We start from the raw sequence: 19,330 nt of genomic DNA, 5'->3' as shown, positions 1-19,330 counted from the left end.
AGGCATTTCAGTCACAGTGGAAAGACAAAACCTAGCTGTGGCTGCTGCCAGGAGGTGAGGTGACCTCAGGAGTCCTGGGGCAGGAGTGGAGGGAACATCCAGTCTCTGGTGCCCTGGCACCCCCTTCACTGGAGCTGCTCAGCCTGGAGAGGTGAAGGCTGCAGGGAGACCTGAGAGCACTCTCCAGTACCTAAAGTGTCTAAAGAGAGCCAGTGAGAGACTTTGTACCAGGGCAGGCAGTGGCAGAACAAGGGGGAAGGGCTTCAAACTGAGATAGTAGGTGAAGATGGGATATTGGGAATTGGGAATTAGGAATTGTCCCCTGGCAGGGTGGGCAGGCCCTGGAACAGGGCAGCCCCTGATCCCTGGCAGTGCCCAAGGCCAGGCTGGATATTGGGGGACAGTGGGAGGTGTCCCTGCCATGGCAGGGATGGCACTGTGTGGGCTTTAAGGTCCCTTCCAACCCAAACAAGTCCATGATTCCCCCAGCACTGGCATCCACCCTCTCATCTCCAACACCCCCTTACTCTCATCCTTTTCCCCTCACCCCTGCTACCTCTATCCCCTCAGCCCCAGACACTCCTTTCCCCTCATCCCAGATACCCTCTTCCCCTCAGCACCTCACCCTCGGCCCCGCATTCTTAAATGCCCTTTCCCCTCACCCCGGGCCCTCCTTTCCCTTCAGCCCCATCCCACTCCTTCCTTCATCCCAGGTACCCCTTAATCCCTCAACCCGGGCTCCCTTTCTCCTCATACCGAGTACCCTTTTTCCCTAATCCCGGCCATGCCTTGCCCCTCTCTCCAGGCTCTTTCCCCTCAGCCGTGGCTCCCTTTCCCCTCAGCCCAGGCTCTCTTTCCTCTCAGCCCGTCCCGCCTCCGCGGGGAGGCCGGTGGAGGCGATTCCGCCCTATGCCGCGGCGCCGGGCCGGCCGGTCCCTCCCATGGCTGAGGCGGCGGCGGTGCCAGGTGGAGCGGGCAGCGTTCCTCTATGGCTGCGTACATGTGCCGGGCCGTGCTGCCTGCCCACGCTGGGCCCTGCGGGGAGCTGGGCGCGGGGCCGCTGCTGCGATGGATGGACGCCGCCGCCTGCCTCGCAGGTACGGCCAGCGGGGCCCGGCCCCTGCTCGCCCGGGAGCGGGAGGGGACAGCCCCAGCCCTGGGGGAGGCTGGAGGGACGGTGTCAGTCGGTGGAAGGGAGAGAGGGCATTGGAGGTAGCACCGGGTAGGGTGGAAGGGGCCACAGTGGTCATCCTGTCCTGCCTCAGAGTCATCCCAGAGCCCGGGACACGGGATTGTACAGACACTGCTGGGACAGGTCCGGTGAGCTCCGCTCCGCACCCTCTCTGGACAGTGTGTTCAGTGTTCACTGAAGAAGCTCATCATAGAATCACAGAATCCCCTGAGATGGAAGGGACCCACAGGATCACCCAGCGCCACCCCTGCCCTGCACACACACCCCAACAACCCCACCCTGGGCATCCGTGGGGTGCTGTCCAAACTCCCCTGGAGCTCTGGCAGAGCCTGTTCAGTGCCCCACCACCCTCTGGGGGAAGAACCTTTCCCTCATCTCCACCCTGACACAGCTCCATGTTCAGATGGAACTTCCAGGGCATCATTTTCTGCCCCTTGCCTCATGTCGCATTGCTGGGTACCACCAAGCAGAGCCTGATCCATGCTCTGACACCTTTTTTTGACATTTGTACATGTCCAAAAGGGATGAAGGGATGAAGGACCCTCTCACTCATCTCTTCCCGAGGCTGAGCAGATCCAGCTTCCCTTGAGAGGAGGATGCTCCAGTCCCCCAGTCATTCTGGTAGCCTGCACTGGACCCACTCCAGGAGCTCCACGTCTCTCTCGAGGAGCCCAGGAGATTTGGGGTGCAGTTAGGAACAGACACCACAAGGGTGAGGCGTCAGATGGCATGGGAGAGCGAGGAAGGTGGTGGGAATGTGAGGATGAGGAGAATTTTAAAAAGGAGCAGCAGAAGGGAAGAAAAGGGGTGGTAAAAGATAAGCAACAGAAGGAAGGAAAGTACTAATTTAAGATTATTGGCACTTGTGTGCCAAACAGAAGGACAGGTGCCACTGCCTTGGCAGGGGATTGGACTAAATGGTCTCCAGAGGACTCTTCCAGCCCTAACTATTCTGGGATTCCGTGGTTCTGTGAAACAACCACAAATCCAGCCAGCGTGCAGAGCACTCCATGCCTGCCTGTATCTCGGCTTCCAACGCTTCTAAACCACCCTCACCAGCTCGTACAAGTGACGGGTGAGCACTGTGAGCGCGGGGGAAGCACAGAGCTAGAGCCTGGCGGCGAGCAGCGATCCCGGTGCACGGATCAGCAGCCACTCCAGAGTCTGGCTGGCGGCGTTCCGGAGCCCCTGCCAGGGTGCGGGGTGCGGGATGCGGGGCCCGGGGTGCCGAGATGCGGGGCTGGCTGTCCCTGCTGCGGTGACCCCGCAGTGTCGTGCCCGAGCAGGGGTCACACCCACATCCCCCAAAAGGAGCACGCCTCTTCTCTCAGGTGTATGAGGGAGTGATTCCGTTCCAGCCCCTCAGTGTTTTAACCCTCAGAAGGGATTTTTTGAGCAGAGGCTGTGCTTTCCTCTCGTATTTTCAGAGGGAGGTCTTCAGATTTTGATATGAAACCTCTGATTTCTCTGAGCTCCTCATGTGATGCTCACTAAAAATACGGGGCTGCTTGGGAGTGAGAGCTCTTGCCTGTTGTGCAGTGCTGTTTTCCAGGCTTCCTGCTGGTGCCCTCTCTTGCCTCTGACACTCAGGACCTTGGAGCAGAGGTTCTCTGTGTTTATACAGCTCCTAGTACATTGCAGATCTACCTTTTGACTGGAAGCTCTAGGTGCTATGGTCAAATAAATAATATATCATATTAACTTGCTGAAAAAGTTAACTACCAGGTGATGAAATATTAACAGTAAATAAGATGTTTACCTCTTTTTCACAGCCAAATGTACCCCAGGGAGATGACTAACAGTTCAAATTTAGGTGAAAATATTTTACAGTAGGTGAATTCTGGTTTTGAATTTTCTAAATCTTGTTTGTCTTTGCTTTTATTTAATTCCTGCATTTTTGTTGCAGCACTAAGGACATGTACTTAGCTGCTTTCCACTGTTGTGACTGCACTTATAAGCTACGTTTTTTACCTACTAATAAGTAGGTTTTTCTCCTCTACCTCAGAATCCTCCGCTGACATAAAACTTTCCCATGGTTTGCCCTAGCTGATGCTCTTGACATATTGTTTTGAGGGAGAATGATGAGCTTTCTGTGAGCTTGGTAATACTTTGTGACTCTTTCTGTCATTCAAAATGCTTGTTAAGGCTCTCTTACCAGAATGTTCATTTTTAGAAAAAGACCTTAGGTGTAAGTTTTCAAACTGAGTAAGTTAGTCACTATCATCTAGTCTCGTCTCCTGAGGTTGCCCATAAATAAAAACACCCTTTACAACAGAATCATTACCAAAAAATGTAGGAGTAGCTGCCTGCCAGTGCAGAGTGGTAACTGTGTGCCCCTGTGTCTCTTTTGAAGCTGAGAAACATGCTGGGGTGTCCTGCATGACAGCATCCATGGATGACATTCAGTTTGAAGAGGCTGCCAGGTACAAACCAACTGACAACAGTCAGATGTTTCCGTTCTGCACTCTTATTTGGCAGAGATAAACTGAGGCATTATAAAATGGGAGAGAGCAGACCTGTGAACTCACCACAGCCACAGGGCTGAGTCTCAAAACTGCTCTTTTCTACCTGTGATAGCCTGACCCTTCCAGAGAGCAGATCCATCTCACAGGGCAGAAATAAACTCTTGTTAACTTCACTTGGCAGTTGAGATGCCTGGTGAGAAAATGATGGCCCAGTGGTCTCTGGCTCTGGGGAATGGCTGCAGGCCACTGCTTATCTCTGTTAAATAAGCAATATTACCTATAAAACTTACTGTTATCAGTGTTTTTATTGCTGCAAGGTCTCTTTCGGTTCATTTCTTAACATCTTTCTCTTTCAGCTATTTTATAAAAAAGATAAATGTTTTACATTCACTGAGCACTGAATTAACTGAGTCTACAAGATAACACAGGACTGAACTTGTTTTACCATTTCTCATGGTTTTCAGTGGGATAAAAGACACTGTAAGAGGAAATGGGCCCTTTATTCCTAAACCACACCTTTACAGAAACCTAAAGGTTTCTTTGTGGGTTTTGTGTGGTTTCACACAGAGCAATCTGGGAATTAGGGAGTGGTTAGATGGGATAGACCTGGTTGCATAGAGCAGTGCACATGCAGTTTTTGTGGCTGTGAACACAGCAACACTGGCTGCCAGAGGTACAGATGATGGCAGTTAAAAACTGTTCATAAGTGTAAAATAAGCATCCAGTCAGACTTGAGACTGTTAGGGCAGTGCCCATTAGAGCAAGAACTAACGCCAGTGACAAAAGACAACACAATCATACCAATTCTGGAACTCAAAAGAGAATTTCTTGGTCTGTTTCACAATATTGAAATGTTCGTACTGCCTGGAATTGCTCTGTGTTTTTAATTTTGTCTTTAGGAAAAAATCCTGTTTGTGAAAACTGATCGAAGTTAGGGTAATGTTTCCCTTTCAGGTGTAATAGTTCAGGGTTAGTAGCTTCAGAGCCCTTTTCTGTCTTGTTTCATGAGAGCAGAACAGAGCTGCTGGAATATGATGAAAATACTTTTCCTTCCAAATTTGTTTCTGAATATTTCTCTTTTTTTTTCTCCCTTGTAATACCAATGTTCCATTTGTAACAAGAATTTCAGGTACTGATCTTGTAACTGTGAAAGAAATTATTTAAGAAATTATTTTTCTCTGCCAGGTCATCCCTAACATCCTTCTTGTAGCTTACTGTGCAATTTCCTAAATTTTGCCAGATCTAGTTCATTATACAAACATTTTGCATAAATAAAGGAGTTCTTGCTTCTCTCTCTGGTAAATTAATAAGATAGTTTTTAAATAAGTGGCTTACTGTAAGGTTTATTTACCTAAACCAGGTGGCTAAATCTTCTGCAGGGATTAAGTCTTCTGTGTTTATTATGTAAAGAGAAATTGCCACACATCTATATAGTTCAAAACTTAGCCTTATACCATGATAACCTCTTCCTTTTCTTGCAATACACAGCAGTTCAGTTGACACATCTGATTTTAAATTCCATTTATTTAAATTTTGTTAGTTTTCTGTCTGTGAATGATAGTCACTTCATTCTGGTAAATTTCTGACAGTTTTAAGTGGAAGTGTGGTGCTGTGTGACTTCTGCCCCTGCAAATCTGTAGCTCTGACCACTCTCCTTTCTGGGAGGGAGCTGGTGGCTCCCTCAGCTGTGCAGTTGGGAACAATTGCCTTAACAGTTCTGCTTTTTCTTTGCAATAAATAACGCAAAAACTTCTGAGATGATTTTGAGCATCTCCTGCAGAAGCTAATGAGGGCTGTGCACCTGCAGATGGTCTTGGTTCTTTGCACTGACCATTTCCCCTGCCCTATCCACCCAAAGGATTCCACCTGTGTTCTTGGGTGAGTACAAGAAAGAAATTTGCTGTGTAAAAAATTGCTGCGTAGTTTGTTGTTCCTGTCAGGTCCTCTGCAGGAGCAGGTTTCCTATTTCCCATTTCCCATTCTACTTATGCAGTGGAACAAGCAATTTAAGTAAGCCTTTACCTTTAAATGTCCCAACTTCATTCATTTAAATTAGTAAGCAGCTATTATTGTTGTTGTTGTTGTTATTATTTTTAAATAAACTGGGGTGGCAAATGTGCAAAATCCTTTGCTGTGAATGTTTTGTCAGTACTCAAGTGCTCTGAGTTACATTTTACTTCAGTCTTGGCTGTAATTAGCTCCACTTTTCCTGCCCCAGGGCTGCTCTTCAGCATTTGTAGCTCAGTTTGAATTTCCTGGAGGCAGTGGCCTGACACCCTTCTGTTTTGGCTGTGGCTCTGGCTTACCCTGCACACTGTGTCCTTTTACTTCCTGCTCACTGGGAAAACTTGAGGGCAAACTGCCTTCCTGCCACCCTCTCAGCACTGCTTAGGGCTGGGATTTGAGGGCTTTGGAAACAAGGCTTGCTCCTGTTTTCAACATGGAGCAGGTGCTTTAGGAATTCCAGAAGGAAAGAAAATACCTCCTCATTTAAATTTGTTTTGATGACATAATAAGGAGAATTTAAAAGGTAATATATAATAAAATAAATAATATAATAAAAAATTAAAATATAGATAATATAATGAAATCACATTCGATAATTGTCTAATAATCCAGAATCTCTAGAATTTTTACCAGATAATAAAGTAAAAATTCTGTTTAGTTGTTTTATGTAGGTAAATGGGGAAGAGTGGTTTTCAGAGGGATGATGATAGCACAGAAGGGACAAGCAGTCCTGTTCTTGGCCAAGACTTGGAACACAAACTCTCTCCCCATCCAAGAGCACTTTTTCCCTGGGGTTATCTCCTCGTGTGCACATACCTGTGTGCCAGAGGTGCTTGTGGAGTGTATCTGAGTGCTCCTGCAGCTGTATGTACTCCGTGATTTCTGCAGGATGTGCTTGTGAGCAAAGCCAGAATTCCTGGGTGTACCTGAGCACACCTGCTGCCATTCAGACACCAGCAGAGAGAAGGAATGTTGCCATTAAGGTTGTGCAGTGGCTCTAATTTTATTGACCAAGTCTGACTGGAGAATAACAGTGTTGAATTGAACACAGTGAAAAATTCACTTTTTTTCAGTGAATTCTCAGTGCAGTGTGGAAGACACAGACTGATTAATGAGATGTTCTTTACCACTTTTAGAAGTACACAGAGAGGCAGGTTCAAGCCCTTATAAAGCTGCATGTTTGCCTTCTATAAGGTCTTACTCTTCTTAACAGGGTTGGACAAATTATTGCCATCAGAACAAAGGTGAACAGAGCATTCAAAACCAGCATGGAGGTAAGAGATCAGCACACTTTTTTTCCAAAGGTGTCGAAGGAATAGAGCAGAGGTGGGAGCAGCAGAGGAGCACAGCGTGGCTCCAGGTTTATTTGCTCCAGATATTTGCAGATATCTGAACAATAAAAACTGCCTAATGGCACTCCTTTCAGAGTGTTGCAGTTGTGTGTTTCCTGTGAAATAATCCATGTCAGAGCAGCAACTGGGCCCTGAAGAATTGAAGCCTTTGGCAGGTGTAGTGGGCAGGATGGGAGAGGTGGTGTTGGTCCAGGCCAGATCCACAGAACAGGTGAAGTTCAAATCATTTTAGAAACTTTTGATACAAATGTACATATGTCAGGTGTACGCATGATCCTAATCTTCATACTGCAGTCAGTGTGCAATGCCTTGCCTGATCACTTCAAATCAGAACTGAACTTTGGGGATGCTTTTTGTGCATTGTGCCTGTGTCCAAATCCCATTATTATTAATGGGAGTGATGCATCTCACAGGTAATGTATTCCAAAAGTTTCTAAAAATTAGAAAAAACCTAATTTTGATGTGTGTCAGGCCTATGCCACAGGATCGAATCCAGTGTTTCATATTCAAGTGTTTCATTTTGCTTTGCACCCCTAAACACACTTTTTTTGCATGTACAGATCTTAGGAACTTATTCAGATGGGGATTCCAAATGCCACAGAAGAAAATGGAAGAAAATATCCATAACACTACATCTAACTGTCTTTCCTGTTTTTATAATTCTACCCTACAAGTGATGCTAAACAAACATAAAATTTGTGCTACTAAAAAACCTTTCAGAGCTGACTGAATATTGTGATGACCAGAGATGTATCAGTGATTAGAGCAGGTTTTTTACCTTTATGCTTTAGGTGTAAGGGACTGATAAAAACTGCACTGTATTGTCTCAAATCAACTGACTATGATGTAAATACCTTTTTTGTCTCCTTCCTCCACCACCTTCTTCCTTGTAGGTTGGCATCAAGGTGACAGTACAGGATGTTTTGACTAATGCTGAAAAGATTGTGAGTGTGGCATATGCAACATATGAGGCCAAACCAGTTGGTGGTGGAAAAATATTTTTCCTGTTTTCTCCTAAGCTTGGAGCAACTGAGTTTCTGTGAAATAACCCAACTTTTCTGGTTGTGAAACACAGCAGAAACAATGTTTATTCTGATCAGTGATAGGAAAAAAGCATGAAGTTCAGACTTTATAAGATAGAGTCTGGGGGTTTATTTCTAATTTGCTTCTCTGAAATGCTTAGGTTGTTGCTATTACTATTATTATTATTATTATTATTATTATTATTATTATTATTATTATTATTATTATTATTATTATTTCCATTTCTATTTCCACGTCCTTTTGCACATTTGTTCATTATACAAGTGAGGTCTTTGTGAGGGCTACGGTATTGACAGAGGCAAGCAGTGAAAGGGAGATCCTTGTGAGTCTCTCTCCTTTTCAGAAGTTGATTGCAGGGTGGGCTTTTTTATCCTTCACTTCCCCTCTTGGGGAGGTTGTTCAGACATCACTGCTCAGACAGAAGACATCATTATTTTTAAGCTCACTTCCAATCTAAATTGGTTCTTTGCCATTTATGTTGATTGGTTTTCACGCCAGGGCTGTTTTTCTCCCCAGTGTTTGGAAATCAGTCATGGTACCATTGGCCTTCACATCACTGTGCCAGACAGGCACAGTCTTTTTAGAATTTTCTTGTAGGGAAGGCCAGACACTCCTCAGACTCTCTTAACAAACTCCCTTTGCATGTAAAATTCTGCTTTCTTGAATGTCACATCATGGATCTGACTTTCCTGTCTCACTGCATGTGTTATGACAGCACATCTGGCTGTTAAACATCCACTGGAGATTGGCAGAGTCATCCCATGAGCAATTAATAGGTCCAATCACTACAGCTCTCTCTTCTGTGAGGATGTGCCACAGTTTGGAGAAGAAACAGACTAGAGCAGTTTTACTAAAACTAAAGCCCAGCTCTTGTCTCTGAAGGGCTAATGGCTAAATTTCTACCCTGATAGCACAAAAATATTATCAAGAATTGTTTGTTACTAGTTTGATATCGTACTCAAACCATAAACCTTTTTACCTTTTGCCCAAATTTCTGGGGAGATTAATTCAGGATTAAATTGGAGATGATTAATTAAGATTAGGCTTAAGACAGGAATGTCCCAGAGGGAGTTTGAGAGTTCAGTTCAAATTCCATGACAAACTAAAATCTCAGAGAGATTGAAGAATATTTTTTTCAAATCCACTTTTCTGAACAACTGTTTCTAAGGTTGTACAGAGAGAATGTCAATATAACCACCATCTTAATTTTTTAACTTGGCCACGTGGGAAAATCTAGGAAGCTCTTGAAAAGGGCTGGAAAGGAGGCAATGAATCTGGAAGAGGGTTAGAGGCAAGAGTCAAAGGCTGAGAAACATTAGTGGCTGCACTGCAAGACACAAAATGTTGAATTTGTCTGTGGTGCGCTGCTTTGTGCGTTATTTTAATGCTTCTGAGGCTAGGCCTTCTAGACAAATCTCACAAGTGATTGTTCAGATTATTCACCTGTGGTGTAATTATCCAAATGTAGTAATTTTCTTAAAATTACTACATTTGTTTTGGATGCAGCTTGTAATTGAACTGAAATACACAGGAATTTGCACTGACACCACTGACCGGTGTAACTGAATTTATTTTCTGGTTCAAAATTTCTATCCTCAAACCTTCATATTAAGTTCATATTTTCCTGTCCTTTTCATTTATTTTTTTTCTTAAATGAGAACTGTCTTAAACACTGTGTGCTCTCATGGATGCTTGTATTTAAAAGCTAAAAGCACTTTGTCATTGAGTTTTAATGAATGATTCTGAAAGGATAATGCAGAATCTCTTGAACTTTATACCCCATGTTAGTTGTATTATTAAACTTGTCATCTTGGACAGCTGATAGGAAGAAGTTGTAGAAAATGCTGATGCCATTTTAAGTTCAAAGTGCGCTTTGTTACGATTGTGAAATTCGGAATTGCTGTATTTTCTTCCCTCTCCATTTGCACAGGTTGAGTTAAAACCTGTACAGCTTCTGTCTGCAGAAGACCACCTGGAGCACATCCTGGCTATTGAGAGGAGAATAATCCATCTGGGCTATGTCCAGGTCTTTCAGAAGCTGATGCAGGAGAGCAATAAGGAAGGTGATTTTTCTACTCAGCACAGAAGGTAAAACAAACACTTATGGGCAGCAGGAAGGAAGGAAGGAAGGAAGGAAGGAAGGAAGGAAGGAAGGAAGGAAGGAAGGAAGGAAGGAAGGAAGGAAGGAAGGAAGGAAGGAAGGAAGGAAGGAAGGAAGGAAGGAAGGAAGGAAGGAAGGAAGGAAGGAAGGAAGGAAGGAAGGAAGGAAGGAAGGAAGGAAAAAAGCAGGCAAAACATCTCCTTGGGGTTGGGGTGTCAGGTAGAAGAGTCTGTGTCACATTAGTGGATAGAGGTGCTAGAGGTGTGTTAGGCAGTTATTCAGTTTCTTTGTCTCTCAGAAATTCCAGATGTAAAAACACAGGGTTCAAGGCCAGGTGTGCATTAAATAGATGTGAAATGCAGATCTTCATGTGGTTCTGTGTGTGGGGTTTCACAGGTCCCACAGAACGCAGCAATAAACATAGCAATAAACTTCTGTGACACTAGTTGTGATGTAGACAGAAGCATGACATTCACTCAGGCTTATGGCCATCTCTTTGCCAGAAAGGAAAGTAAGAACTATGTTTATGCCCTGAGATGATTCCCAACAAGCAGAAGTTTCATTATGTGGAGGTCAAAACAGGTAAAAAAGTTAGAAGAACTGAACGAAGAAACAGGTTCTTCTTTATTTATGGTAGTAATTTCTGTTCTTAAAGGAAGTTGTGCTTGTAAGTTGTTGTGTTCCCTCAAAAAAGAAATTACTCAGAGCAGTTAGGAAAATATGCTGGTATTTAGAAAATCTGAGCTGTAGCTCCATGTATAAATAACAGGCATTATGTGGTTTTACTGAGGAGAGATTAAACCTGTTATAAACAAAGATCTAACCTTAGTAAGACTTCGTAGAACTGCAGAGTCATGTTTGGTACAAGAAAACAAGCTATTTGTCTTCATGGTAACTGTCTCACAGGGTACAGTTTAATAACCTGAGTGACAAATCAGAGGTCGATGGGTTTTGTCTCCGCTGCCTTTCCTGGAAACTTCTTTGAAGGATATTATTGCAGCACTAATTCACCTCCTTAAGGAGACAGAACAAGCAGAGTGGGAAAAGAGAGGAGAGAACATTGTGTGTAAAGGCTGCGAGGTAGCAGCATATGTACAAATCATACCCTGAAAGTGAGGTTTATTTGACGAGTGGATCTTAGGGAACACCTTGAGTAGGTCCAAGGTACAAGTTAGTCATATGTTTCCACACACTTACATAATCACAAAGTTAGCTAATTATGCCACAAGTCAAAAGTACAATTCAGGTCAAGCAGCTCCTAGCACAGATAGGCACTTTTAAAATTGCTTGATGTGATCTCATGCCTAAATCTTCCTGAAAAACACCACTGAAAAGAATTGAGATTAGAGTGAGGATGCAAGGCTTAACACTTGAAAATGACATCAGAAATGCTCAGGTAATACAAGGTAGTTCAGATCCTCATTTCAGTCATTTCATGCAGGTGTTGTCTCAGGCAATTACAAAATTTGTAAGAAGGTGAAATAATCAAGTCCTGCTCTAATCTTAATCCAACACACCTGTACAGGTGCCCATCACACACAGTGCAGAGTCTTTGACAGACATTTGAGTTGGTGCTGAACTGCTCTGACAGCCCCTGAAAGCCAGCACACGCTGGGGCTTCAGCTGCTGCTCCCCTGCAGGACCTGCCCCTGACAAAGGGACACAAAACTGCTCCTGCCACAGAAACTGCTCCTGCCACAGGGACACAGAACTGCCCCTGACAAAATGACACAGAACTGCCCCTAACAGAGTGACACAGAACCATCCTGACAGAGGGACAGGAACTGCCCCTGACAAAATGACACAGAACTTCCCCTGACACAGAACTGCCCCTGACACAGGAACACATAACTGCCCCTGACAGAGGAATTGCCTCTGATAAAATGACACAGAACTGCCCTGACACAGGGACACAGAACTGCCCCTGACACAGGAACTGCCCCTGACAGAGGGACACAGGAACTGCCCTTGCCACAGGGATGTGGGGATGCACTGAGGGCTGACAGCAGCAGCTCCTGGGAGAGCAGAGAAAATGTTCAGCTTCTTATTGCTTCCCTTGCAAACCACAAGGCTCTTCTGTGCCTTTCTGTTTGTCTTCTTTTTGCTGAGTCTGAACAAGCTGCTCTCTTTACCGGGTGTGCTTTCTTCTGAAAGCATTCATTGATGCATTGCTGCTCTGTTTCAGATACTTGTGAAGACAAAGATGCAGTTTCAACTGAGCATACCCACGTACAGAGCACTGAGCTTGTCCTGCCTCCTCATGCAAACCATCATGGAAACACTTTTGGTGGCCAGATCATGCCTTGGATGCAGACAGTGGCAAGCATTTCAGCAAGGTACTTTCCTACAGTATTGTCTCGGCATGTGGTTCTAAGTGGATGTGCTTTTAATGTTAAAGGTTTCACAGGGATTTGTTTTATGAAGAATACAGACCCAGGCCTTTGTGACTTGTCTTCCTCCTCACATTACAGGAGGCCTTTGAACTATTTAAGTGGTACATCTCCCACAGCATGCCATGCCGCTGAGACTCAGACATTATTCAGTTACACATACAGAGCCTAAGGCAAAAGAGGCTGTGTTACCTTCCTGGGAATCTTTGCAGAAAACTAACATTGGATACAGGAACAGAAACCTGCTCTCCTTGTGCTTGGTGCAGTGTTTTAGAAACAAAGTTAGTTGTTTAACCAGGATCAGACCAATACTCACCCTGTATCAAGTGACATCCAAAAATGAACAGCCACCTGCTAGAACTTAAGTCTGCAGATCCTCGTGATGCCAGAAGAAAAATAAGTCAGAGAAAAAGGATCCACATAAACAGGCTCTGTTTTTTGGTGTGTGCACAGAATGGATGCATAACCCTCAGCAAGTCACTTGACCTTTCAGTCCCTCTGAGTTGCACATCCTATGGCTTGCAACAATTTTAGCAGTTTAAAGAGCTTGGGCATCTTCAGGTAAAGAGAACAAAATATGTTTTGTGACGCTGCCTGCCAGTGTGACCCAGGCACATAATCACTTATTTCCTCTTCCCTGGAGTCAAACCGTTGTTTGTCTCCCTTCCTGTTCCTGGACACCGCACAAAGCTTCTTTGTAAGCAGCACTCAAGTTTCAGTCTAAATTCTCCTTGCATACCGAGTGACCTAATTCACTGCAGGGATGTTAGATATGTTTTCTCTTTTTATCTTTAATAATTAAATGACTTTTCCATTCATTATTCATATGGTTTTGATTTGTAGCCAGTGGTTGTACTGATAACAACAGATTTTCTGTAGTGGTTGGATAAACAACTTGTTTTAGTAACAACAGAGTGCACTGACCTTACCCCCATGTGCAATTCCAGTGGCTTGAAGGGACTGTTGCAGATTTTTGCCATAATATGAGTCAGAATATTTACCTGTCTTCAGCTGATAAATTTTACCTTGTGGGAGTCACATTTTGATTTAAAAAAGGAAGGGAGACATCAGCAAACAGAGTACTGGACAAATTTTCTTCAAACTAATTAATGTCAAACATGATTACTCATGTTGAGAATTTCAGGAATAAAAGCTGGTCTCAGAGGCTGGTTGAAAGCAGAGATGATGTCGTTTTTGCTTGAGAAGTAACTACTCTCACTATGAACCTTTTGTGAGGCCAGAGTTAGACCCCACCTCTAAGAGTTTCTATGGCCACAGACTGTGATAGAGGAGCAGGAGAGGAGGGATAAGCCTGAAAAAATAAATTTCTAAGGGCGTTTTAAATGTTACTCACTCTCCTTCTCACTTCCCCACCACCTTTTTTTTGGTCAATACATAAAAATCCTGCAGATAGCAATAAAACCATTTGAATATTAGTAATATTAGCTTGAACTTGATGGATACTTTCTTATTCCTTACATTTGCAATAAAAGCATTCATGGTGTACTTTTCCAGGAAAGAAATGAATATTTAAGCCTGATTTCTGGTTTGTTCCTCTCCTCATCATTATTGTGTTGGCATCTTTTAGAGTGAACATTGTAAATAAAATCAACGCTTAGCATTTTAAATCAGAGGAGCAAATTATTTTAATTTAATTACAAAGTAATTCAAATGTATTAGACTATTGAAGAGATGTACCAGTCAGTTAATTAGCTGCAGATAATTGTGTGCATTTAAAAATACCGGTACATTAGTTTTCAAAGTGCAGTTGAGTTAAAAGCTAGAAGTGCTACAAAGCTGTATTTTCAAATTTAGAAAACTTCACCATGGAACAATCTATCCTAGATATGCACATGGGCTCCTTACTGAGAGCAGTGTGTTGCTAAAAATAAATGTCATATATTGTGTATTGTCCCCTCTTCCTGTGATGCACAGACATCCCAGTAGAAAGTGAGGGGCTTTGAATACATGCAGAACTGATGAAGAAACCTGATTTTTGCCTGCTCCAGAGAGCTTGGAAACAATATTCTTTTCACTCAGACTGCATCTGGTAGCCATGTGAGGGTTTTTTAATTCTCATTTCATATCATACTAGCAGAAACCATCTAAAACCAAGCAAAAAGTACAAATATTAAGACTAGAGACCTTGACATGGCATTGCTTGGACACTGTCCCTGGTGCTCAGCCTTTCTGCTCAGGTTTCCTTTAATTGTTTAAAGGCCTTAAGGTCTGGTATTTTTTCGCTGCTCAGGAGCCTGCTCCCCGTGCAGTCCTACAGAAATAAATGAAACTGTGAGGTAAGTGGTTACTCTGTAGGTAAGGGATTCATGGTCTGGCTTTGAGAGAGGGCAGTCTCAAGCAGTGAGAATTAATTGGTGTTTGTAAAGCATGCTGGAAATGAAACAGCATGACATAAGTGGTGTTATGATGGTTGAAGCTCGAGTTACATGCTCTTGGAGCTGACCATGCTAGCATGGAGTAGATCGGTGTAATTTAGTGACCTTCCAGGTCCTGCAAACCCTGTTTCTGTGGTCAGTCACGGCGGCTGTGCTTGTAGCACAACTGTGTGTTTTGGTCTGTCTCTCTGAGTGTTTTGCGGAGAAAAGAAGAAACCTCACAACTTTATAAAAGTTGTAAAGCTCGGTATGTTTATTACGGCGCCGGATACATGCGGAGAATACTCTCCTCAAAAGGCATGCGTACCTCTGAGGATTCCAGGTCTCCTTTTATCTCCCCTTCCAAATACATATGCATACAGTTTCACAATAGGTTCATACATATTCATTCCGTGTGACATTTATCGCCAGTTCCTCTTTATCAAAAGAATTTGTAGGTCAGGGCAGATCGACCTTGTGGTCATTTCTGGTTTTTTCTCTCTGTCTTCTCACTATCTCTGACCTGCAGTTTTTCCCTTCTGCTTTGGCCTCACAGACTTTTCACCTCTCCTAGACATTTTACCTAATTCAAAATGGATTTTTGCTCTGTCTCACTCCCCCCTTTCCTAGGAAATAATTCTTTTACTTAATGCAAACCCTTATGACAATAAGTGCCTCTTGATGCTTTACCATGTATGTTTTACAAAGAGGTCAATACAGCTATTCATTGTAGTATTCTCCAGTTCCAAATTAACAATATAATAGCTGATCCTAAGCTTATCCCAACTAATATTAACAAAACTACAGTGGGATGACACAACTTATTAAAGATTCCATTTGCAGTCAGTGACCACCCAAAGATCACATCCCAACAGTGATGATCCACATTTTGTTTTATTCTTTGTAGAACTCTGGTTATCTCTTTTGTATCATGTTGGACAGTAATTAAGGTTTTCTTTCCACTTGCTTGGATTTCCTTCAAGATCTCCAGTAGGTCTTGGTGCTCAATTAATTGTTTTACTAATGTACGGTTCATCCCAATAGGGGTAGATGATAGTCTTTGATACATTGTGTAATTGGTTTTGATCAGCTGGTGGGATGTCACTGGTACCGAATACGAAAAATCACACCCGATAACCTTAACAAAATTACAAATACAGAAATTAGAATGATTTCTACTAGACAGAATAACATCATTGCTATCAATTTTTACAGCACCACAAGCAGTTCTCAGGCATACACACCCTTTTCCAGTATATACGAGCACAGTTTTCTGGTCAGTGACTGGATGAATTTCAAAGTGACAAATACTCTGTTCAGTGTCTAGACACACATCTTGGGCATTAATAGTATTGCTTTCACAAATGAATCCCATCTGTTCTCTAGTAATGCAGGATTCTAAGTTTACTGTTTGCCACTTTTCATTCATCTTTCGTGCCCACACTCTATGTTCTGAAGGGTAGAGTATTGTTTTTTCATGGTTTAATCTTAGTGCAATGATGGGATGGATAACATAAACAGTGGCATTACGTATGGTAAGCACAAAGGCAGTGGCCACATTAGAAGCAGGATCATAGGTGAAATTCACCATCGTCCACCAGGATTGAAACTTCCTTTCAAAATCAGTTGCATTATCCCAAACAATTCTCCAAATTTCAGCTGGAAAATTACCTTCGCCCCTTTCCCATATGATCAGAGCTGCTGTTGCCTGCATCCATAACTGTGCTTGTATACAACTGAAAGCTAAAGACACATTATCTTGAACTGTACTAAGTGCTTCTACTATTAACTTGTGGTCTTGGTCCCTGGCCGTTTCCCACTTTGGCAGTACTTTTGAAATCTGCCACTGGCTAGTTCCTGATGCCAATAGAGATGACTGTAAAGGCTACTTCAATTTTGTTAGGCTTCCTGCTGCAGTGGCCAGTTTATTCATCAGTATTTCTTAATCAATTCCATTTAAAACTCGTAATCCTGTCCCTAATATGCCAGTTAGATCCTTTCTTATTCTGCTCCTGAGATATGCCTGTCTTTGTAACCATGTTGTCCAGCCCTCAAAGGATGTTTTTAGGAAGGAGGAGCAGGTTGGTTGGATTTTTGAGATGTTAATTTGCATTATCAACTCCACACGTTTGAGAGACCATTCTGGATTGAATAATAGTTGTTGTTCACCTACATTCCTCGCTACGTAGGGGCCTATTTCATACACCTCAGGTTCAAGTTTGGGTAGAGTCTGAACTAACTATTTGAGTCTTAGTATAGGTTGCATAAGGTCCTGCTGTGGTAAAGAGTGCAGTGTCTACTTTGAACTTAAATGAAAGTCCAATAGCATCCTGAGCCCAAAGGCAAGTCACTTCTACAGGCCGTATTAAAGTGAAATTACGCCAACAGTCTGATTCACTTAGGCTATCACAAACTTCCTGGTGTTTGTATACACCAGGAGAGGTTGCAACACTAATTTCGTTTGGTCTCTCATTAGCCGACCCATTTATCATCTGGCACCCTACCTCTACCTTGATTTCTTCTCCTCTGATCCCTTGAAGTGTCCACAGTTCCTGTTCCTGCCATTCCTGCTCCTCATATACCTGATCCCCGTGAATTACTACAGTGGATAGGTTTAAATCTTTTATCTCAGAAGGTTTTCCCATGGATCCAGTATACTGATTAAACGCCTGGGACCAAGGCCATTCAGCATTGCTTTGGATAGAGGTACTCTCTAGTTCTAAAACTTCAGTTATAATTACATACAAAACAATTCTGTAAACTAAAGTATGAACTACTCCCAACCGCAATATACTCATTTTGCCCGAATAAGTTTTAGTCTCAGTTCATTCTCTTCTGGTATCACTCTCCAAGGGACTTCTAGGGCTTTCCTCACTCCAGAGTGATGGATCCAGGCATTCTGCTCCTTGATTTTGATTGCAGTGAAGGTGGTGAGAAGTACTTGCAGTGGTCTCTCCCACTGTGGTTCGGAAGTCTTCTCTGTAAGAGACTTAACATATACATCATCCCCAGGCTATCTAACTCCCTGCTCCGAGTTCCAGCCACACGTTTCTCAATTTCTCTGAGCTGTTTGCTTAAAGCCACCATGTAGGTGGATGTTCTCGACATTCCCTTTGTATTCTATATGATCTTCTATAAGGCATTTCAAAAGGATTCAGCATTCCTTTAGCTCAAGATTTAGTTCAAATTTGCAATAGTGCTAGTGGAAGAGCTTGGGGCTAGGGTAGATTAACTTCCTGCCCCAGTCTTATGATTTGCTGCTTAATCAAATGATTCATTTTCTCTACCTGGCTACTTGATTGGGGCAGTATGAAGTTCTTAATCTATGCCCAGGTGGCCACTAATCTGTTGCACTGCTTTGGAAATGAAATATGATTCTTTATCTGAGGATATCATGGCTGGAACTCTGAAGCGTGGTATTATTTCTTGTAAAAATAATCTGGTCACCTCTTGAGCTTTGACAGTTCTGGTGGGGAATGTTTCTGGCCACCCTGAAAATGTATCTATCAATACCAGTAAATGCTGATACCCCCCTTTCCTTGGGAGTTCTGAAAAGTTAATTTGCCACTGCTGTACAGGCCCATGGCCTCTCCCAGTCTGACCAAGTTTCGGCCGGGGGGTATTTTGGGGTTAGTCTGGAGGCAAGGATCACATTGTTGGCTTACCTGAGTGATAGTGGCATGTAAATTCCTGACAACGATTCTTTCAATCAGATATATGTTCTAGAAAGCCTGTGGAAATTACTACTTCCAAGTCAACATACGTTTCAATGCACACTGTATCACTGGCAGCCTTGGTCATTTTGAGAAAGGAGCCACACTCTATAAAAAGCTTTTAAGTAGTTAGGCCCTAGTGTGTTTTCTAGTGCTCTTCCTTCACTAGTAACCACAAAAATGGGAGGAGATTACTAGCTCTCTTTCAATGGTACCCCACCCCTTGCAGTTGTACGACTCTTTTGATTAGTATTATTGTATTATGGCTTACCTTCAAGGAAAATCTGTCCATAATTACCTCACCCTTTGCTGCTTTCTTTGCCTCTCCATCCGCCAGCTCATTTCTTTCTTCCAATCTTAAGCTCACTCTCTGGTGTGCCTTAATATGCTTTTTCAGGAAGCTGAACTGCTTCCAGCAGCTGGATTGTCTCTTCTTTCCCTGTGAGGCCAGCAGTCCCCTCTCCTTCCAGATGGCTCCATGTGCATGCACAACTCTGAATGCCTTTTCCTGTTTCTAAGGCATGGGTCAATGCATTTATCTCAGCCTTCTGTGCAGAGGTACCTATTGGTAAGGGTCAAGACTATTACCTCTCTGCAGGTAGTCACTGTTTAATTTTCATGTCGCTTTCCACTGGCAATGTAGCTACTCCTGTCAGTGAACCAGGTCTCTGCATTGTCCAAAGGAGTGTCC

The 19,330-nt window shown here is 43.3% G+C and overlaps 1 protein-coding gene across 1 annotated transcript in view; it reads left to right on the top strand.

The window, feature by feature from the left end:
* Window positions 1-988: 988 nt before the first annotated feature.
* Window positions 989-19,330, top strand: part of LOC134431431 (acetyl-coenzyme A thioesterase-like) — a 28,699-nt gene continuing 10,357 nt past the window's right edge. The window contains exons 1-6 of the mRNA XM_063179442.1: window positions 989-1,097; window positions 3,546-3,615; window positions 6,878-6,938; window positions 7,910-8,009; window positions 9,989-10,123; window positions 12,347-12,497. Of these exons, the coding sequence (XP_063035512.1) occupies window positions 989-1,097; window positions 3,546-3,615; window positions 6,878-6,938; window positions 7,910-8,009; window positions 9,989-10,123; window positions 12,347-12,497 (626 nt within the window). The remainder of the gene's footprint in view (window positions 1,098-3,545; window positions 3,616-6,877; window positions 6,939-7,909; window positions 8,010-9,988; window positions 10,124-12,346; window positions 12,498-19,330) is intronic.

Source organism: Melospiza melodia, chromosome W (assembly GCF_035770615.1).
Source record: "Melospiza melodia melodia isolate bMelMel2 chromosome W, bMelMel2.pri, whole genome shotgun sequence".
Classification (NCBI taxonomy): Eukaryota; Metazoa; Chordata; class Aves; order Passeriformes; family Passerellidae; genus Melospiza; species Melospiza melodia.
The sequence above is the reverse complement of the archived record's forward strand: the minus strand, read 5'-3'. Positions and strand labels throughout refer to the sequence as shown.